At 64.6% G+C, this 21,086-nt stretch overlaps 3 protein-coding genes across 3 annotated transcripts; 1 reads left to right on the top strand and 2 right to left on the bottom strand.

Moving 5' to 3' along the window:
* Nucleotides 1-589: 589 nt before the first annotated feature.
* On the top strand, nucleotides 590-7,198 carry LOC123350410. Its single transcript, XM_044988990.1, has 9 exons — nucleotides 590-610; nucleotides 1,006-1,198; nucleotides 1,673-1,792; nucleotides 2,155-2,343; nucleotides 2,734-2,961; nucleotides 3,614-3,805; nucleotides 4,204-4,434; nucleotides 4,836-5,027; nucleotides 5,423-7,198. Exons 2-9 carry the CDS (start codon nucleotides 1,048-1,050, stop codon nucleotides 5,704-5,706), a joined length of 1,587 nt encoding a protein of 528 aa, XP_044844925.1. The 5' UTR covers nucleotides 590-610; nucleotides 1,006-1,047; the 3' UTR covers nucleotides 5,707-7,198.
* Nucleotides 7,199-8,257: 1,059 nt separating this feature from the next.
* Nucleotides 8,258-16,413, bottom strand: LOC123350417 (protein FAM83E-like). The gene is made up of 5 exons (XM_044989004.1): nucleotides 15,973-16,413; nucleotides 15,276-15,443; nucleotides 14,865-14,989; nucleotides 9,871-10,396; nucleotides 8,258-8,497 (listed from the first exon to the last, which is right to left on the bottom strand). The coding sequence occupies exons 1-5, from the start codon at nucleotides 16,411-16,413 to the stop codon at nucleotides 8,258-8,260; spliced, it is 1,500 nt and encodes a 499-aa protein (XP_044844939.1).
* Nucleotides 13,018-14,034, bottom strand: LOC123350418 (sperm acrosome membrane-associated protein 4-like). Its single transcript, XM_044989005.1, has one exon. It carries the CDS (start codon nucleotides 13,387-13,389, stop codon nucleotides 13,024-13,026), a length of 366 nt encoding a protein of 121 aa, XP_044844940.1. The 5' UTR covers nucleotides 13,390-14,034; the 3' UTR covers nucleotides 13,018-13,023.
* Nucleotides 16,414-21,086: the final 4,673 nt, after the last annotated feature.

Below are 21,086 nucleotides of genomic sequence, written 5' to 3'. Positions count from 1 at the left end.
GTTGCTCACCCTTAAAAAATGGGAGGCCCATGGCCCCCTGTTCTGGCACCCCGAGGTTGACTGGGAGGTGGATGAAAAGTCCCTTTCTTAGGTTCCTTGTAAACCTGCTGCCTGTTCATTTCATCGGCCGGCCCCCGGGTGCTGTGTGATGTGAGGGGTAAATAACACTTCCCTGGTCCCTTTCTCCACCCCCGTCACGATCATTTTTAACAGGGAGGGGCATGAACTGGTGGATCAGTTTAGGGTGGATTCTCTGTGGCCGGCCATTGTCGCATCAAGACGGGCTGGCCTGGCGAAAAGATCGGCTCTGCTTCAACCAGGAATGAATTCGGGGCGGCTGCGAGGCTGGGCCGGGAACCTCGCCGCCGCCACCTGCTGCAAATCCGGGCTGGGTCAGGGGCGGGTCTGGAACTCCCAGAAGGCACAAGGGATTGGCTCTGAGCACCAGCCAATGGCAAGGCCTGCTCCTCAGGTCCCGCCTTCAGTGACCAGAGGGTGTCTCCTGATTGGCTCCCTTGGGTCCCGCCCCATAAGGGATTAAGGTATAAAGGGGACCCCTAGGCAGAGGGCTTCTGGTTTTAGTATCTGTTGTGGTAGCTCATTTGTTTGGGTCTGTCCAAAGGAAGCTAGGACTCCTGGGTTCTTTCCTGGCTCGGGGAGGGGAGGGGGGTCTAGTGGGTTAGAGCAGAGTAGGGGAGGGGCTAGGAGCCAGGACTCCTGGGTTCTGGCTCTGGCTCTGGGAAGGGAGTGGGGTCTAGTGGGTTAGAGCAGGGAGGGGGCTGGGAGCCAGGACTCCTGGGTTCTTTCTTGGCTCTGGGAGGGGAGGGGAGGGGAGGGGAGGGGGGGGTCTAGTGGGTTAGAGCAGGGGAGGGGCTGGGAGCCAGGACTCCTGGGTTCTTTCCTGGCTCTGGGAAGGGAGGGGGGTCCAGTGGGTTAGAGCAGGGGAGGGGCTGGGAGCCAGGACTCCTGGGTTCTGTCTCTGGCTCACTAGCTCTTCCCTCACAGGTGGGCTGCACCCAGGGCTGCCTGAGATCCCAGCTGGGCACCATGGAGCCCTGGCTTGAGGTGGTGGTGGTGGCTGCCGGTTCCCCGGGGCTGGGCTCGGACAGGGAGGGGTGCTCCCCGGCTAGGAAGAGACCTCGCCGCTCCCCACCTCGGACAGAGACCCCCATGGAGTGGGAGCCCCCGCAGCCAGCTGGTATGGTGGGCGGGCACCCCTTTGCCCTGGTTGGGGGGAGGGTGCTGTGGGAGAAGGGTCTGTATGGGTGGGGGGTGATGGGGCAAGGTGGAGTGGGGGAGGGGGTGTGGAGGGTTTAGGGTAGCATTGGGGGGTTGTGATGGAGAGGGCTGGGGGCAAAGAGGCAGAGTTGGAGGGTTTTTGTAGGCCTGGGGGGAGCGTTAATTGGGGGAGCTCTGGGGCCTGGTGCATCTGTGGCTTTGATGTCTGTTTCTGTCCCAGGTGTGACAGACCCTCTGCCCGTCCGTCTGTCTGTCCTGGGGTGGCTGCGCTGCCCCCCCCCCCGGGCCTGTACTCTGTCTTCCCCGGGGGGTTGGGGTCCTTGGGGGATGCATGGGCAGGATCCCAGCCCTCTATCCCCTGCCCCCGGGCTCTTCCCATCTCCCCCAGTTGGTTTTGTGCCCCAACGGGGGTTTTATTCTCTCCCCACTTCAGGTCGGGATCCCCCCTCATGGGGTACCCCCAGCTGGCCATGCTCCATTTCCCCTGGCCACTGGGCCACCGACCACTGGGACCCAGCTCACGAGTGGCCCAAGGAACCAGCTGGGCCAAGAAGTGAGTAGGTGGGGGGAGAGGCAGGACTCCTGGGTTCTCTCTCCAGCTCTGGGAGGGGAGTGGGGTCTAGTGGTGAGAGGGTGGGTGGGGGGGGGGGAGCTGGGAGCCAGGACTCCTGGGTTCTATTCCTAGTGCTGGGAGGGGAGTGACTTTGGTTTTCGTTCTGAGGAGCGCTGAGATTTGGCAGGTTTGGTGGACCAGCTCAGGTGCTGGGTGGGTTCACACCGCATATATCTCAGCCTTGATCTCTCCCTGGGGTCAAGTGTCTCTGATCCACTCCATGGCCCTGTTGCTGTTTTATCTCTGCTCCGTGTCAGTGAGTTTTATTTTGCTGTCGATTCTCCCCCCCCCCCCCATTGTAGAGTTGGCAGATGAATCCGCACCAGCCTCAGGGGTCCCCCCCAGGCCAGCCCCACACAGCAGCCAGTCACAGCCAGCCGCACGCTCGGATCCTGGGTCCTCTGCCCCCTGCCCTGGAACAGGCGACCTGGCCCGCCAGCGGCGGAAGAAGCCTGCTCTGTCGAAGAGCTGGAAATCCATGGGAAACAGAGGTGGTTCAAGCGGAGAGATGGGAGCCAGGACTCCTGGGTTCTATTCCTGGTGCTGGGAGGGGAGAGGGGTCTACTGGTTAGAGCAGGGGGCGCTGGGAGCCAGGACTCCTGGGTTCTATCCCCAGCTCTGGGAGGGGAGTGGGGTAGAGTGGGTGGCTGGCGGCCAGGACTCCTGGGTTCTATCCCTGGCTCGGGGGGGGGGGTCTAGTGGTTAGAGCAGGGGGCGGGAGGGTGGCAGCCAGGACTCCTGGGTTCTATCCCTGTCTCTGGGAGGGGAGTGATGTCTAGTGGTTAGAGCAGGACTCTAGGTTCTAGGGTTTGAGCTGGATGCACTCTCCAGGGGTGACTCCTAACCCCAAGCTCTGTGCTCTCTCTGCCTGTCCATCCCAGGCCTTGCAGCCATCGTCCCCCTGGTGCAGGGCATCCTGTCGGCCTTCGCTTCGGGCCTGAGGCTGGCAAAGCTGCTGGAGCTCATGAGGAACCAGCATGGGGTCGACGTGGAGACGCTGTGCCAGGCTGCGAGCGCCGCGGACGTCCTGGGGCTGCTGGCCCAGGTGCCTGGGCTGCGGGTGTGCACCCCTGAGAGAGGCCCCCAGTGCCTTATCCAGCTTGAGAGAGGTAGGTGTGTGAATTTCTCCCTCCGGGCAGATCTGCAGCCTGCCCTGCCTCCCCAAAACATGCCAGAGATCCCCATATTACCACCCCTCTTGCCGGGACGTGTTCCCCTGGCCAGGAACTGCCTGCCTTGTAGCCGGTGCTGCGTTCTCGTGGCCCAGCAGAGGGCGCTCTGCCTCTGTGCATGGGCAGGTGCGTCTCTTGTACAGCATGCGCAGAGCTGCCTGCCTGAGTCTGCCCACAGCCTGAGCTCGCTGTTGTGTGACGGGGGAGCTGCTCCGAGTTTAACCAATGCTGAGCTGTGTACACTCGGTGGCTCCTCCTCCCTCTTGGAGCGATGGGCTCAGGCTCCCGGCAAACTCAGGCAGGTGTCGGCTGCGCCTGTTTCCTGGTTTTGAGCAGTTCGTCACAGCCCAAACAGTGAGACGCTTCATTTCTCATTTCGAGGAGTCCTGAGATGCTGCACACTGAGGCGGCGTTTGCCAGGCAGGCAGGGGCAGTGGGTGGGTGCACACCGGCGGTATCTCAGCCTTGATCTCCTCCAGCAGGGGTCTCGGACTGACCCACCCTGCGGCCCTATGGCTGCTTTATCTCTGGTCAGTGTCAGGGATATTTTTTTTTTGGCTGTAGGTTGTTACTTTTCTCCCCTTTCTAGTGTCGGCAGATGAATCCGCACCAGCACCAGGGGGCCCCCTCAGTCCAGCCCCATGCAGCAGCCAGTCACAGCCAGCCCCGCGCTCGGATCTCGGGTCCTCTGCCTCCTTCTGCCCCGAAAGGGGGGACCTGGCGTGCCAGCGGCCGAAGAAGCCCGCTCGGTCGAAGAGACGGAAATCCATGGGAGACAGAGGTGGTTAAAGTGCAGAGTTGGGAGCCAGGACTCCTGGGTACAATCCCTGGCAACAGGAGGGGAGTGGGGTCCAGTGGTTAGAGCGGGGGGGGCTGGGAGCCAGGACTCTTGGGTTCTCTCCCTGACTCTGGGAGGGGAGTGGGGTCTAGTGGTTAGAGCGGGGGGGCTGGGAGCCAGGACTCTTGGGTTCTCTCCCTGACTCTGGGAGGGGAGTGGGGTCCAGTGGTTAGAGCAGAGGGGGCTGGGAGCCAGGACTCTTGGGTTCTCTCCCTGACTCTGGGAGGGGAGTGGGGTCTAGTGGTTAGAACAGGACTCCTAGGTTCTAGGGGTTGAGCTGGCTCTAATCTCCAGGGTCCCATGTGCCTCTCTGCTTCTGATCCCTCATTGTCTCTCCACAGGTGTGGCTGTCACCCTCGCCCCCTTTCTGCGGCATGTCCTGCACCCTTTCCCCCTGGGCCTGGGGCTGCCCAAGCTGCTGGAGGCCGTGCGGCGGGACCACGACCTGGACCTGGTGGCGCTGAGCCGGGAAGCAGGGTACGAAGACGTGCTGCGGCTGCTGGGGCAGGTGCCCGGGATCTGGCTACACAAGTCGTCGAGAGGCAGCGCATACACCGTGCGCCTCCACGCAGGTGGGTGGGTGGGGGAGATGTTTACCCCTCTCCCTTCTACACTGAGTCTGTGGCCCTCTGGATCCACCCACCCGCTGTCGCCCCCCCCCCGGCTCAGGCTCTCAGCAAACTCAGGCAGGCGTCAGCTGCGCCTGTTTCATGTTTTTGAGCAGTTTGTTGCGGCCTGAATGGTGAGACGCTTCATTTTTTTTGTTTCGAGGAGTGCTGAGATGCTGCACGCCGAGGAGGACGTCTGGCGGGCTGGTGGGGGCAGTGGGTGGGGGTGCGTTGGCTGTATCTCGCCTTGATCTTTCCTCGGGGGTGTCTGACCCACCCCGCGGCCCCGTTGCTGCTTTATCTCTGGTCAGTGTTAGTGATTTCTTTTTTGGCTGTAAAGTCTGTTACTTTTCTCCCCTTTCTAGCGTTGGCAGATGAATCCGCACTAGCCCCCGGGGGCACCCCCAGTCCAGCCCCATGCAACAGCCAGTCACAGCCAGCCCCGCACTCGGATCCTGGGTCCTCTGCCTCCTGCCACCCCGGAAGGGGGGATCTGGTGCGCCAGCGGCCGAAGAAGCCTGCTCGGTCGAAGAGACGGAAATCCATGGGAGACAGAGGTGGTTAAAGCGCAGAGTTGGGAGCCAGGACTCCAGGGTTCTAGCCCTGGCTCTGGGAGGGGAGTGACGTCTAGTGGTGAGAGCAGAGGGGGCTGGGAACCAGGACTCCTGGGTTCTCTCCCCAGCTCTGGGAGGGAAGTGAGGTCTAGTGGTTAGAGCAGGGGGCTGGGGGCCAGGACTCCTGGGTTCTAGCCCTGGCACCGGGAGGGGAGTGGGGTCTAGTGGTGAGAGCGGGGGGCTGGGGGCCAGGACTCCTGGGTTCTAGCCCTGGCACTGGGAGGGGAGTGGGGTCTAGCGCTGAGAGCAGGACTCCTAGGTTGTAGGGTTTGAGCTAGCTCCCATCTCCAGGGTCCCATGTGCCTCTCCGCTTCTGATCTCATGGTGTTTGTCCCCAGGTGTGGCTGCCACCCTCGCCCCCTTTCTGTGGAATATCCTGCGCCCCTTCCCCCTGGGCCTGGGGCTGCCCAAGCTGCTGGAGGCCGTGCGGCGGGACCAGGACCTGGACCTGGTGGCGCTGAGCCAGGAAGCAGGGTACGAAGACGTGCTGAGGCTGCTGGGGCAGGTGCCCGGGATCTGGCTACACAAGTCGTCGAGAGGCAGCGCGTACACCGTGCGCCTCCACGCAGGTGGGCTGGTGGGGGAGATGTTTGCTCCTCTCCCTTCTACACCGAGTCTGTGACCCTCTGGATCCACCCACCTGCTGTCGGCCCCCCCCGGCTCAGGCTCCCAGCAAACTCAGGCAGGCGTCGGCTGCAGCTGTCTCGTGTTTCCCAGGAGTTGGTGGCGGCGTGTGTTACGCAGGAGGTCAGACCGGATGATCACCATGATCCCATCGGCCCTGGGACCCTCGTTCCTCCTTCCCTGGAGGTGGGGCGTGAAGCTGGCTGGGTTTTCATCAAAGGGGATTTTGATCCCCCTGCTCCCCGAAAACAAAAACATTTAGGAAAACGCACGTGTCTGACTGGGCTGAAATTCCTTCCAGGAGGAAGGAAAAACTTGGTGCTTTGAGAACAGAACCTTGATTTTTCTTTCCCCCACCCCCCCATAAAAAAAATTCATTGTTTTCTATCCGCTTTTTCTGACGAGAGGTCAACCAAGGAACTCAGCGGCTGCCGTTTTTGCTCCAAACATTTTTGACCTGAAAGGAAACTCTCAAAAGACGAGGGCCTGGTCCCTCAAAACACGTGGTTATGATAAAAATCCAGACGCAGGAGGGTCAAGTTTTTACCCCCTCTTTTTTCGAAAAAGAAAAAACCCTTTTGTGTAATTAAAATAATGTGAAAAATGTTTCAGACCAGGTGCAACTTCAAACTCCTGCCATTTCCTGTAATATGGAAAACCCCCTCCTCTGGCTCGAGTTGTGTGTTCAAGGGGGTGGGGGGTGGTGTCCAGGGCTTATGAAAGTGGGGACAGTTGTACCAGGGCTGTGGGCTTTCCACAACTTGCCTGTACTTGACACAAAATGGGGGGGGGGCTCAGCAAACATTGCCCCACACTTCTCTCAAGGAGCCCTAAGCCTGCCCCCACCTGCCGTGAAATGGGGGCGCGTGTGCTGCCAGCAGCAGCAGTAGTAGGTTATTACCCTGTGGAAAGTAGACATTAGCACTGGTGCTTCTAAGGTGGCAAGAGCCCAGAAGCACTTAGTGGGTGGGGGGAGGCTGTTGGAGGGGCCTGTGGTCCTATTTTTGGGGTCCCCTGAGCCCACCTCCCCATTTTTCTTCTCTGCAGCCCTGTAGACCCCTAAGTCCTGCAGACCTTCCTGCGGGGGGAGTGCTGCCCCCAAGCTGGGAGTGCGGGAGGGAGCCGAGAGGCCGGGCGGAGCGAGTCTGACCCAGAGGCGAGGGTCCCTGAGCTCCCACCCTGTCTCTGTCCTAGGTGGGCCTGGCCACTTGGTGTGGGGGAGGGGCCTAGGGGATACCACTGCAGGGGCATCTCCTCCCACCTACCATTGGCAGCTCTGCAGGTTGTCTGATAGGGAATGTGAGGGGCTCTTTCCCTTCTGCCCCACAGAGGCCCAGAGCAGTGGGGCTGGGAGTGAAGGCCCTGCCCCTACAGCAAGTTCCCCAGCGGGGAGCAGTTGGCTCAAGCTCCCTCAGACCCCAGCAAGGGCCAGTCACGTTCCTCTTCTCCCCACCCCCCTTTTCTCCCAAGACCCAGAGGTGCCTGGTTAATTGATGGTGGAGACGCAACAAGGGTCTCATGACTCCAGGAGCTGGGGCTTTAGCCCCTGATGGGGCCCCTGCTCCAGGGTCCCAAGCCAGCAGGTGGAGGGTAAACGCCGCAAGGAAACAAAACTCCCCCTTTCAACTGGAAGAGACAATTTGTTCTGGTGTTTTGTACATAATTATCATCCCTCATCAGCGTGCAACCTGGCAACAGAACCCAGGTTCCCAGACTCCCCGTTCCCTGAGCAGGGGGATAGAACCCAGGAGTCCTGGCTCCCAGCCCATCCTGCTCTAACCCCTAGACCCCATTAAAACCCCGTTCTCGTCCCAGTTGCTTGGGCTCCGGCTCCTTCAGAGCACTGCTCCCCAGCCCTCTGGTGTGGCACTGGAATCCCAGTATAGCCACCGGTGCTGCTTGGAAATGTCCCGGGGCGTCCCCAGCTCCCTCTCCCAAAGCCAGTCCCATTGTCCCACCTCCTCCCAGTAACGCTCCAGCACCCCCATAGCTGCCAGGTCCCAGCCCGGTTCACCCCTGAGGCGTGGGAGGAAATCTGTGCTCCCAGGTCATGCCAGTTTAATCTGCCCCCCCAGCTTCCCCCCCCTCCCACACACACACACACACAAGCTCCAGCAGTGCCGTGGAGGGGGGACATGCCTGGTGCCTGCCAGCCCTGTGCCCTGAGCTGCCCCAAATCATCCTCCACCTCCCGGTTTCGTGTCCCAGCGTAATCCGTACTCGCCCGCCCACAAAGCACCGAGCCCTGGCCCTCTCTAGGCCCACCAGTTCCTCCCAGTAACACCAGTACCGTGGCTCCCAGGGCCGGGTTGATTCCAGTGACTTCCCAGCCTCAGCTTTTCAACCCCAGTTAAACCCTGGGCCAAAAACATTCCAGTTTAGCCCAGATGCCGGCTCCGGTTCCTCCCGCACCACTGGGACATCTCCCTCCTGCTCGCACGCTGGCTCCGGTGTAACCTACAGGCCTGCCCCAGTTGGGGGCAGCCTGGGGAGATGGGGGGGTGTCTCAAACCCCACCACTCAGCCAGCCGCTACTGGTAGGTGCCCATTCAATAGCGACGGTCCCGGCTGTAGCCGTGGGGGGCCCCCCAGACACGGGGCAGGGCCGTGGGCCCGTGGTAGAGCTGCCCCTGCAGCCGGCCCAAGGCCCGGTAGCCCTGCGGCGGGGGCATGTAGGCGGGCGACAGGAAGATGGGGGGCTGGCGGGGCTCCTCGCTGGCCGGGGGCGCACCCCTCCGCCTCATCAGCGCCCGGGCTGGCGTGTCCTGCAGGCCCCACTTGTGCTTGCCCTGGTGGGGGGAGGAGGAGAGTTAGTGCCATCTGGGAGCACCCCTGCCTGTCTCCCCCCCGCAGTGCCCTCTGCCCCACAGCCCAGCATCCTCTGCCCCCCATCATCCCACCCCAGAGTCTCTCTCACCCCCAAACCTCTCCCCTCAGGGCTCTCCTGCCCGTGTCCCAGAAGCTCCACCTACCCCCAAATCCCTCCAACCCACCTCCCCAGCCCAGCCTCCACCCTCTCACCCCCCCATCTTCCACCAAATGGGTCCCTGCTCCCCCCTGTATGTCCCCCATCCCTGAATTCCCCCCCACCACAGATCTTCCTGGGGGTCCCTGCCCCGACCCACCCCCCCAACCCGCTCCAGCATTTCTTCACCCCGCCCCAGGGTCCCCCAGCACAGAGGGTTCGGGGGGGGGGGCGGATCCTGCAGTGCCATCCCCCATCTGCCCCCCCTCTCCAGCCCCCATGGCAGCAAAGGAGAAACGGGGGGACGGCAAAGAACCAGGGAACGAGGGAGGGAAGGAGGAAAGGGAGAGACGGGAGGGGACGGGAGGAGACACTGGCGCAAGGGAGACGCAGCTGGGAATTCAGGGGGTGTCAGGGCCTGGGGGAGCGGCGCTGCCCCACGGCTGGCCCAAGGAAGGCAAAGGCCCCGTGGGGCAGAGCCGGGAGCAGCGCCTGGGTCAATATTGACCCAGGGCGGAGGAGATGTTGCACTAAGGCAGGGCCCAGGGTGCAGCCGGGAGCGGAGATACGGGGCGGTGGGGGGGGACATCACCCCACCCCCAGCCCTGCCTGGGATGCATGTGGGGGGCCCCCTAATCCCCAGCCCTGTCCCCCAAGGATATAGTGAACCCCCCAAATCCCCAGTCCTGTGCCCCAGGATACAGAGGCTCCAGTCCCCAGCCCTGTCCCCTGGGATCACAGGGGACCCCACATCCTAAGCCTTCCCCCTCAGGATACACAGGAGACTCCCATATCCTAAAGCCCTGCCCCCCGCCGGGATACACTGTATATCTGGGGGACAGGGCCCCCTAATCCCCAGCCTTGACCCCCAGGATATACAGTGAACCCCCCTAATCCCCAGCCCTGTCCCCCAGGATATACAGTGAACCCCCCAAATCCCCAGCCCTGACCCCCAGGATATACAGTGAACCCCCCTAATCCCCAGCCCTGTCCCCCAGGATATACAGTGAACCCCCCAAATCCCCAACCCTGCCCCCCAGGACACACAGTGAACCCCCACAAATCCCCAGCCCGTCCCCCAGGACACACAGTGAACCCCCACAAATCCCCAGCCCTGCCCCCCAGGACACACAGTGAACCCCCCAAATGCCCCCCAGGATTCGCAGCCCCCTCCCTGGCCCGGCCCCGCCCGCTCACCTTCGCCTCGTCCCCCGACTCGGGGCCGTCGCTGGAGCCGGAGAGCTGCGAGAGGCGGCTCAGGTCCCAGAGGGACTTGCTGGGTCTCTGCCCCGTGGCGCCCGCCAGCCGGCCCGGCCGGCCGCCCCGGTCCACGTCGCTCAGGGCGCTGTGGCCCTCGGGGCCCAGGCGCCGGGGCAGGGCGGGCAGCTCGTCGCCCACCGTGGCCCGCACGACCCGCACCAGCTCCCACTCCCCGGCCCGGCTCTTGGCCACGGGCTGGGGGGCCACGGAGCGGCGCTCGGCCACCCGGTGGGCGCCCTTGGACAGCTGCAGCCCGGCCAGCTCGCTGCGGTAGGGGGCGGGCTGGCCGTTGGGGCGGCCGTCGCGGGGCGGGGCCGGGGGGCTGGGCAGGGGGGCCCGGGCGGGCGCCAGCGGGCGGGAGGCGGCGTAGAGGGTCCGGAACTCGCGGTCGAAGGCCCCGGCGATCTCGCCCGTCAGCAACGTCACCAGCTGGCGGCTCAGGCGGGCGTCGCTCCACGTGAAGCTGCGGGAGGGGGTGGGGGGATCGTGGGGGGCAGGAGTGAGGGGGGGAGGGGAAGGCGGGGTGTGCCAGGGCAGGGAGGGGCGTGGGGTGCAGCAGGGAGGGTGGGGGTGGGGTGAATGGGAGATAGCGGAGTGGGGGAGGTGCAAGTGAGGACAGTGGGTGCATGGGGGGTGGGGTGCAGGAGGGGTGGGACAGGGGCCAGAGGATAGCAGGGTGGGGGCGGGGCGAGTGGGGGTGCAGGGGGTGGGGGAGGGGCAAGTGGAGGATAGCAGGGTGCAGGGGGTATGGAATGGGCAAGCGGGGCACAGGGGGGTGGGAGAGGGGCCATAGGACAGCGGGGTGGGGGCGGGTGAGTGGGGTGCAGGGGGGGGGGAAAGGGGCCATAGGAGAGAGGGGTGGGAGTGCGGTGAGTGGGGTGCAGGGGGGTGGCACAGTGACCATAGGACAGCGGGGTGGGGGCGGGTGAGTGGGGTGCAGGGGGGTGGGACAGGGGCCATAGGACAGCGGGGTGGGCGCGGGCGAGTGGGTTCCCGGGGGGGGGGACATGGGCCATAGCACAGCGGGGTGGGCGCGGTGGGTGGGGTGCAGGGGGGCGGGAAAGGGGCGCGTGGACAGCGGGGTGGGCGCGGTGAGTGGGGTGCAGGGGGGCGGGAAAGGGGCCATAGGACAGCGGGGTGGGCGCGGTGAGTGGGGTGCAGGGGGGTGGGGGAGGGGCCATAGGACAGCGGGGTGGGCGCGGTGAGTGGGGTGCAGGGGGGCGGGAAAGGGGCCATAGGACAGCGGGGTGGGGGCGCGGTGAGTGGGGTGCAGGGGGGTGGGACAGGGGCCATAGGACAGCGGGGTGGGCGCGGTGAGTGGGGTGCAGGGGGGCGGGGAAGGGGCCATAGGACAGCGGGGTGGGCGCGGTGAGTGGGGTGCAGGGGGGTGGGGGAGGGGCCATAGGACAGCGGGGTGGGGGCGGGCGAGTGGGGTGCAGGGGGGCGGGAGAGGGGCCATAGGACAGCGGGGTGGGGGCGGGCGAGTGGGGCACAGGGGGGTGGGAGAGGGGCCATAGGACAGCGGGGTGGGGGCGCGGTGAGTGGGGTGCAGGGGGGTGGGACAGGGGCCATAGGACAGCGGGGTGGGGGCGCGGTGAGTGGGGTGCAGGGGGGCGGGAAAGGGGCCATAGGACAGCGGGGTGGGGGCGGGTGAGTGGGGTGCAGGGGGGTGGGACAGGGACCATAGGACAGCGGGGTGGGTGCGGTGAGTGGGATGAAGGGGGGTGGGACAGGGGCCATAGGACAGCGGGGTGGGGGCGCGGTGAGTGGGGTGCAGGGGGGCGGGAAAGGGGCCATAGGACAGCGGGGTGGGGGGCGCGGTGAGTGGGGTGCAGGGGGGCGGGAAAGGGGCCATAGGACAGCGGGGTGGGGGCGCGGTCTGTGGGGAGCAGGGGTGCGGTCAAGGGGCCATAGGACAGCGGGGTGGGGGCGGGGGAGTGGGGTGCCGGGGGGTGGGAGGGGGGCCATAGGACAGCGGGGTGGGGGCGGGTGAGTGGGGTGCAGGGGGGTGGGAGAGGGGCCATAGGACAGCGGGGTGGGTGCGGTGAGTGGGATGCAGGGGGGTGGGACAGGGGCCATAGGACAGCGGGGTGGGGGCGGGTGAGTGGGGTGCAGAGGTGGGGGAGGGGCCATAGGACAGCGGGGTGGGGGCGCGGTGAGTGGGGTGCAGGGGTGGGGGAGGGGCAAGTGGGGTGCAGGGAGACAGGGAGAAAACAAGAAAAATTAAACGTTCTGAACCAACAACATTGGAAACGTCCGTAAGGAAAATGAAACGCTGGGAAATGGGGGGGATCCCGAACCCCCCACCCTACAGCAAACGGCCCCTTCCCCCCAGGAGAGCATCCGCTCGGGGGGGGGGTGAACAGCGACGTCGCACCCGGTGCTCAGGGGCGACCACCTCTGGGACGGGCCTGGGGCTGGGTCTCCCGGGCCCCCCTGCCCAGCGCTGCCACGCGGCCCCTCGGGGGTGGGGCGCAGCAACCGCTCACCTCGTCCCCACGCACTGAGGCCGGAGGCAGGGGGCACTCAGGGAAGCGGACGGCCACAGACCCACCCGGGACTGGGCCCGGATCCCGGGGTTCGTGGGCACCAATCCTGGGGCCAATTCCCGTTGTGCCGATGCAAAGACGGGTCCTGCTCCCAAAGAGCCAACGCGGCATGGATGAGACCTGGGGTGGGGGTGGAAGTCTATCTCCGGACGCCTGGGTTCCCATCCCAGTTTGCCATCCCCCCGCTCCCCTTCCCAGCCCCCATGACTCTGCATGCACCCCCGGACGCCTGGGTCCTATTCCCAGTTTCCAATCCCTCCTGCATGACTCTACATTCACGCCCGGACGCCTGGGTCCTATTCCCAGTTCTCACTTCCTGCTGTCCTGTCGTCCCCCCCCGCCCCCCCACGCCCCGTTTAATCCACCCCAACCCTGCTGACTCCTCACCCGGATCCCCATGGCACCCAGCTCCCCCAAAACCGGCACGACCAGGGACCCCAGGATCCCCAGCTCGGCGCAGAGACAACCACACCAGCCGTCACCCTGTGCCAGGGCTTTATTCTGCCAACGCCTCTTCACGCAACCCTCCCCCCCGAGTCTCTCACAGCGCCCGCAGCAGGACGGCCGTGCCCAGCGCCAGCTGCAGACCCAGGCTGGGCCCTCGCGGGCGGGCGCCGGCCCCGTTACACAGGCTGCCCTTGCAGCACACGGTGACCAGGCTGTAGGTCACCCCCATGTGGGTGACGGGGTGCTCCTTGCCGCAGCGGATGGCCCGGGTGCAGCCCTTGGTCTGGATGAGGGAGACGCCCAGGGCGGCCCCGTGCCCCACGAAGCAATCCTCATCCTGGGCGCAGCTCATGCGGGTGCTGGGGCAGTGGCGGGAGGATGTCACCTCGCAGAAGAAGCACTCCTTGGGGCTGGCGCCGGGCAGCGCCAGCAGGAGAGAGAGCGCCAGCAGGGGCAGCATGGTGATCGCACAGACGGGGAGGGCAGAACCAGGGTCCGGATCTGGGCCGCTCTGGGGACGTCAGAACCAGGTCCCAGCCCTCCTGATCCAGCGACTTCAGAACCGGAGTCTGGATCCGGGCTGCTCCAGGGAGGTTACAACCAGGTCCTGGCCCTCCTGCTCCAGTGACTTCAGAACTGGAGTCTGGATCCACCCCACACCGGGGACATCAGAACCAGGCTCTGGATTTGGATCTCCTGGATCCAGCAACCTCAGAACTAGGGTCTGGATCTGGGCTGCTCCAGTGACTTCAGAACCAGGGTCTGGATCCAGGTTGCTCCAGCAACATCAGAACCGGGGTCTGGATCTGCGCCACTCCAGGGATGTCAGAACCAGGGTCTGGATCCAGATCTCCTGGCTCCAGCGATGTCAGTACCAGGGAAAGAGCTGGATCCCAATTGCTCAGATCCAGTCACTCCAGAACCAGGTGGGAATCGCCAGGACTCGAGTTCAGAACCAGGGTCTGGCTGGCGGATCCGGACTCCCAGCCCCTCCGAACGTGTCTGTCGCTAACCGGGTCGCTCTGGGCTACCGGCCGTGGGCGCTGCAGAGAGCTCAGTGCTGCCTCGAGCCCCCTTGCCCAGAATGAGGAGCCCAGCAGCGATGACCTCACAATAAGGCTGCAAGATTCTCATTGGCCCATTCCAGCCAGAGCCTGGTGATCTCACAGTGATGTCATCACCATGCAGTGAGGTCACAGTGAGCGATGTCACCATGAGGTCTGGAGCCCAGAGAGAGGAGTGATGGAGTCAGCAACTAGAGAGTCTAGTGGTTAGAGTGGAGGGGGCTGGGAGCCAGGACTCCTGGGTTCTCTCCCCAGCTCTGGAAGGGGAGTGGGGTCTAGTGGTTAGAGCAGAGGGAGCTGGGAGCCAGGACTCCTGGGTTCTCTCCCCATCTCAGCCCCTAACACTGACACAAACACATTGCGGGATCTAGGGGTCTGGTCCTTTCCCCACGCTTTTCTGCAGGATTCCCCTACTGCAGCGTGGGGGTGCTGATCCCTCACCATGGGGAGCTCTCCCTTCTGCAAAGCACAAAGAGGTGGCATATTGCCCCCAACACACCCACGCTGCCCCACCACTTGGCACCCGCCGTATGATCCGCGCATCCCAACGCTGCTCAAACCGAGGGCTTCTCTCGCCACTTGTGAACTGAGTTCAGTACGTTCTCAGCCTCGCTGCCCAGCCGGCCGGGTCCGTCCCCCTCATACAAACCCCCCACCCCATTGACACCCAATTGCAGAGACCAAGGCCCGGCGCTGAGATGCGGCCCCTCTGGGTTATACGGGGACCCCTCGGCTGGCGTGGAGAAGGCCCCTCTGGGCTGGGAGAAGATGGGAGACGCTAAAGGAACCCCCCCCCCCCGGTGCTGCAGGGAGCGGGGGACCCAGCCGGGGGTGCTCTCCCCTCCCATTCATCCCCGATGCCCCCCCTCACCTGTAGCTCCCCGTTATCACCGTGTCCCCGTCGATCAGCAGGAATTTCTCCTTCAGGGTCCCAGTGACCTGTTTGCGCTGTCGGCTCCAGAAGGTGCAGCCCGCAATGACCCGGACCCGCAGGTTCTGGTGGGGGCAGGGGAGGAGGCACAAAATCAGGAGGCAGGAGGATCCCCACCCCCAGGGCAGATAACCAAAGCCAGAGGGGATTGGGGTCCCTGAGCGTAGCCAAACACCCCCCCCCCCCCCGATCTCTGTATCCCAGCCCCGGAGCACGTCCCCCCCCACCCCCGCGCTTTTCTCCCTTTGCAGTCCCTTCCCAGCAGGGGGCGCCCTCCCCTGGCGGTCGGGGCTTGTCCCGTTGCCCCAGGGCAACACTAGGGGGCGCTGGCTGCAGGGGGCCAGGCCTCACCTCCATGTAGCGCACGTTGAGGCAGGCGCCCTCTGCCATGCTGAGGAAGGCGGCCAGGTGCTGCTCCCCCAGGATCAGGTAGACGGGGACCCCGCGCTGCATGCCGGCCTCGTGCAGGTCCAGCAGGATGTCGGGGTCCGTGAAGACGTCCATCACGATGGCAACCACCTGGGAAACACCCCACAAAGAGCTGCACACATCCCCTCTAGGGGGCGCCGGCTCCCATCCGGCCCCAGGGCAGAGACCGGCCCGGCTGGGATGGGGGGTGAGGGGAGACTGAGCAGGGTAGCTTGGGCTCCCAGCACCCGGTATCATTCCTCTGGAACTCCCGACAACAGGTCTAACCCCACTCCCCTCCCAGAGCTGGGGAGAGAACCCAGGAGTCCTGGCTCCCAGTCTCCCTGCTCTAACCACTAGACCCCACTCCCCTCCCAGAGCTGGGGAGAGAACCCAGGAGTCCTGGCTCCCAGTCTCCCTGCTCTAACCCCTAGACCCCACTCCCTTCCCAGAGCTGGGGAGAGAACCCAGGAGTCCTGGCTCCCAGCCCCCCTGCTCTAATCACTAGACCCCACTCCCCTCCCAGAACTGGGGAGAGAACCCAGGAGTCCTGGCCACCAGCTCCCGCTGCTCTAACCACTAGACCCCACTCCCCTCCCAGAGCGGAGGATGGAACCCAGGCGTCCTGGCTCCCCGTTACCTTGGCAGCCTCCTGAATTTTCCTGCGCACCAGCTCCTTGACCTTGGGGGCCCCGTCCCCCGGCGGGTGCGTGTAGACCTCCGCACGGGTGATGCCCTTCCAGTTCCCATCCAGGGGCCAGCCCAGCTCCAGTTCGGGGATGGGCTCATCCGAGCACCCGGGCCAGTAGCTGAGGCTGAGCTCGTCGGCGTCCCCGTCGCACTCCCCCGCTGGCTCTGGGACGTCCCGGGCTGCCTCGGCCAGGTGCCGGAGCTCGTCGTCGGACAGGAAGGGGCGCAGCCTGTCCTGCGCCAGGCGCTGCACATAGGCCGACTGCCCTCCGGCCAGCAGAGCCTCCACAGCCAGCCGCTGCCCCTCCGAGTAGAAGAATTCGGGGCTGGATTCAGTCACTGGGGTCCCCACGGGGGCGTCCTCCAGGCAGTCCAGCTGGGAGGCCGCCATGGGCCCCGTGGCGAGTGGGGATGGGGTTGGGGGGCACCCCCCCACACACACACAATCAGAGCTACAGACACAATAGATACACACACACACAGACACCTCCCCAAAACACCCTGCTCTCTGCCAACCTCCCTGCCCACCTGGTCAGATGGTCAGTCCTCTGTCTCTGCGCCAGGTGCTGCCCAGACACAGAATCACCAAGATCGAGGCCCCGTCGGGCCGGGCGCTGCCCAGACCCAGAGTCCCTTAGATCGGGGCTCTGTCGGGCCGGGCGCTGCCCAGACACAGAGTCACCGAGATCAGGGCCCCATCGGGCCGGGCGCTGCCCAGACACAGAGCTCACAGTCGTCAGTCCTTCCCATCCCCTGTCCAAAGCATGGCACCTAATCCCCGTTCGGTTTGCCGCAAGCCCCCACGCGCAGCACCCTGCACCTCTGACAGTGCGGTCCTAGGAGGTAGCGACATCTGTAGGGAAACACCCCCACACCAGGGGGTGTCTCTGTCCTGGGGCACCTCACAGCTGGACCCTGCCCCCGTCTGGCCTGGGGGGCAGACGTCAGGATGGGCTAGGAGTCCTGGGTTCAAGGTCCTGCTGCACTATGGCCCCGGTCTCTGTGCCTCAGTTTCCCCAGATACCACAGTGAGGAGGATCTAAAACAGATGGGTGCCTCTGTCGTGCTGGCAGCTGGCACGGATCTCTCCTGGGCCAATTGGCGCTTGTGAGAGCCCCCGGGACCCAGCCCTCGGCAATCGGGTTCCTGCCCTGGGGGGCTCCGCCGGTCGAAGGCCCTAGAGGGAGGGAGACAAGGCCTCAGGGCAAGATCCCAGCTTTGGGGAAGAGAGACACACCCCACCGCCCTGCTCACGGCCAGGCGCGGCAGCGGAAGGCACGATAAGATTAGGCTCAAGGGGTGTGTTTTGGGTTCCCCACCTCCATTTCTGTGAGTTATGGGGCTCAGGGCTGGACAGGGCATGAGATGCAATGGTTAGAGTGGGGGGCTGGGAGCCAGGACGCCTGGGTTCCATCCCTGGCTCTGGGAGGGCAGCGGGGTCCAGTGGTTCGAGCCGGGGGGCTGGGGTTCTATCATAGACCATAGACTCTCCCCTTCCCGCCCCCCACGCTCCCAACAAGGAACAAGCTAATCGCCAGGGCATCATTTCCTGCAAACAAACAGAACCGGCCCCGCCAGGGATTAATCTCATAAAATCGAGGAACGGGGAAGAGCAGCAAGAAAGAGCCATAATGGGGCCCAGGCCCCCATTCCCTGCCAAGAACCGAGGAGAGAACCCAGGAGTCCTGGCTCCCAGCCCCCCTGCTCTAACCACTAACCCCACTCCCCTCCTAGACCTGGGGAGAGAACCCAGGAGTCCTGGCTCCCAGCCCCCCTGCTCTAACCACTAACCCCACTCCCCTCCTAGACCTGGGGAGAGAACCCAGGAGTCCTGATTCCCAGCCCACCCAGCTCTAACCACGGCAGCCCACACCTACCTGCCCCAGGGATCCGGGTTCATATCCTCCCTCCCGCGCTGTCCTGTCCCTGTTAATGATTCCCCAGGCTGCGCTCCTCCCCCTGGGCTCCGCAGGCCCCGCCCCCCGCCCCCCCAGGCAGGGCTTGGAGCTGGGCCCAGGACTTCCTTGGAAGTGGCCGGGCGGGGCAGAGCTGCCAGGTAAAGGGGAAGGCAGCTGGGCCCTCACCCTGCCCGCTGGCAGCCAGGTGACGAATGGGGCCGGGGGCCCTTCACCTTGGGGTGGCACCTGAGTTGGCAGCAGGGGTCCTCCAGGGCTGTGCAAAGGAGGCCAGGAAAGAGTCAGAAGGGAACCCAGGAGTCCTGGCTCCAAGCCCCCTGCTCTAACCACTAGCCCCCACTTCCCTCCCAGAGCCAGGGAGAGAACCCAGGAGTCCTGGCTCCCTGCTCTAACCACTAGACCCCACTTCCCTCCCAGAGCCAGGGAGAGAACCCAGGAGTCCTGGCTCCCTGCTCTAACCACTAGACACCACTCCCCTCCCAGAGCCAGGAGGAGAACCCAGGAGTCCTGGCTCCCAGCCCCCCTGCTCTAACCACTAGCCCTCACTCCCCTCCCAGAGCCAGGGAGAGAACCCAGGAGTCCTGGCTCCCTGCTCTAACCACTAGACCCCACTCCCCTCCCAGAGCCAGGAGGAGAACCCAGGAGTCCTGGCTCCCAGCCCCCCTGCTCTAACCACTAGCCCCCACTGCCCTCTCAGAGCCGGGGATGCAGGGCCTAGCCCCGACTACACCCCCCCCCCATGTGTATCTATGGGGCAGGGGGTGTTCAGGGCCAGAGTGTGGGATCTGGAGGTTTGCTCTGGGGCTAACCGATCCGTCACCCCCCCATCCCGCTGGGGCAGGGGGCAGCGCCTGCCTGGCAGCCCTGGCACCGAGCCGCCGCTGGCAGCATCCCGGATCTGGGCAGGGGCTGGGCCCAGGGCCTGGCAGCCGGATGGTTGTTACCAAGAATCCCTGGGCCCCGGCGCCAAGATAACACAAACCTGCCGGACCGGTTGGGCTGCCCTGGGATCCTGCAACCCCCGAGCCTGCCCCCCCAAACTCACCCTCGAGCCCCCTCCCCATAGCCTGCCCCCTGTGCAGCCCGGCCCCCTGCCCCCGAGCCTGCCCTGCCCCCGAGCCTGCCCCCCCAACTCACCCTCGAGCCCTATACCCCAGCGCCCTCCAGTGGCTGCTCCCCTTGGAGCCCAACGTGCCCAGCTCAGGGGCAGTTGCTCTCATGGGGGGGGGGGGTTCAATCCTGGGGTGCAGCCATTAGCAGGAGTGTTGGGGCCAGGGGGGTTGTGTTCCCAAGGGGCAGTGGTTTGTTCCCCCCACCCAAGAGATTCTCTGCTCCACCTGCCTGGGTCCAGCCTCCTGGCCCCGCAGAGAGAGGGAGGGGTTACAGGGGCCCGAGGGTATAGCCCCCCCCCCCCCACCCCCAGGGGGGAGGGAAATGGGATAATCGCTGATTCGGTCTAGACTGACACCACCCCATGGCTGGACGTTGAAGCCAAACCCATCCCGACTGGGAAGACGACATGAATTGTTCCTAGGGAGGGGAATGAACCACTGGAATGACCCATGGGTGGCCATTTTTAAACCAAGACGGGCCCTTTCCCTAGATCTGCTCTAGTTCACACAGGAGTTATTTCAGGGCAACCCTACGGCCTGCGTCGGGCTAGGTGATCCCAATGGTTCCATCTAGGCTTAGACTCTATGAAGCCGGGCTTTGACCTATAGAGAAGGAGCAATTAAATGCCATGTTTACACAGCGATACTGTAAACAAAAGAAGCCACCGCCCAAGGCAGCAATAAGTAACCGGGGGCTATGGGCTGGTTTAGCAAGCGGCGCGAGAGAGAGCAGAAAATGAGCTTCTGGTGGGCCCAGAACCCACGGGGAAGGTGGATTTGACATTGTGAGGAAGGAGACAACTGCCCACGGTTGGTTGGTTGGTCCCACTGTGCCCAGGGAAACGGGATTCGTCCCGTCTTCCTCGCAAGCAAACGGGACGGCGCCAGGGGGAAAACACATGATTCTGTTCCCCAGTGAAACAACCCACCGGGCCCCGCCTGGCACCTAACCGCCCGGGCCAAGAAGGGGCGACGGAAGGGGGTCTCTCTAGAACCCGCTCCCTAAAAGGGGGACGGTGGAAATCTGAGGCCATGCTGCCCACAGCAAAGATGGCCGACTGTTGAGGAGGGGCAATGGCTACAGAGGAAAGAGCCCTGCCCCAGCTTCCTCCCCATCTGCCCTGCCCGAACCCTCATCCACACCCACAGTCCTGCTGCCCCCCTCGGACTCCCAGCTCCTGAACCTGCCCCATGACCATGGGGGAGGGGCACTGCCTCCCCTTCCCCCCCCAGATCTTCAGACCCCCCCCCAGCTCTGACTCTTCCGGGGGGGCAGCTGGATGAGATAGACTCCCCCCCCCGGCCTGTCCACCTCATGGGGGAGGCTAGGGGGCACCTGAAGCCCCCCTCCCACTTTGGCTCCCCCCCCCACCACACACACACACACACACACAAGCAATGGGCAGGGCCTGGAGCCTGTGGCTAAATCAATCTGAGCCCATGGGGGGGGATTTGGGGGCAGGCGGCTGAGATGCTCTGGGAGGAGGCGCATGGGTCAGATGCCCCAGGGATGGGGGGGCAGTAAGCACCAATATTCCTGTGTTGGGGGGGGTGATCTGTCTTGGAGGGGGCAGATGCTGTCTTTGGCTCAGTGGGCAGAGGGGCTTGTGCAGGGTGGGTGGGGGGTGGACGCTCTGCCTCGAGCATGGCTCCTGGGGGGGCGAGGGGGCTGGACAATTGATTCCCCTTCACACTGCCCCTCCAGTGCATTGTGGGAGATTTTGCAAAACCCCCCCCCCCCCCCCCCCCGCCGCCCCGATGGAGATTCTGGAAACGCTCCCCCCTTCCCCACAGCTTGGGAAGGGCTTTTCACCGGTACACGTCAAACCAATCAGTGCATCTTACCCGGCAGCTCGCGCTCATTAATCCCATCCTGCAGCGTGGGGAAACCGAGGCACGGAGCGGCACAGCGACGCCCCCGCGCTCCCCCGCTGGCGCTGCAGAAGGAATTCGGTTGCCGGAACAAAGGCGGAGGCCGGGCTAAGCTGCGGCAAGGGAAGAGTTCCAGGCGCCAGCGACTTCGTGAGACGCCGGCG

Source organism: Mauremys mutica, chromosome 15, assembly GCF_020497125.1.
Source record: "Mauremys mutica isolate MM-2020 ecotype Southern chromosome 15, ASM2049712v1, whole genome shotgun sequence".
NCBI lineage: Eukaryota > Metazoa > Chordata > Testudines > Geoemydidae > Mauremys > Mauremys mutica.
This window is presented reverse-complemented; position numbering and strand designations above follow the sequence as displayed.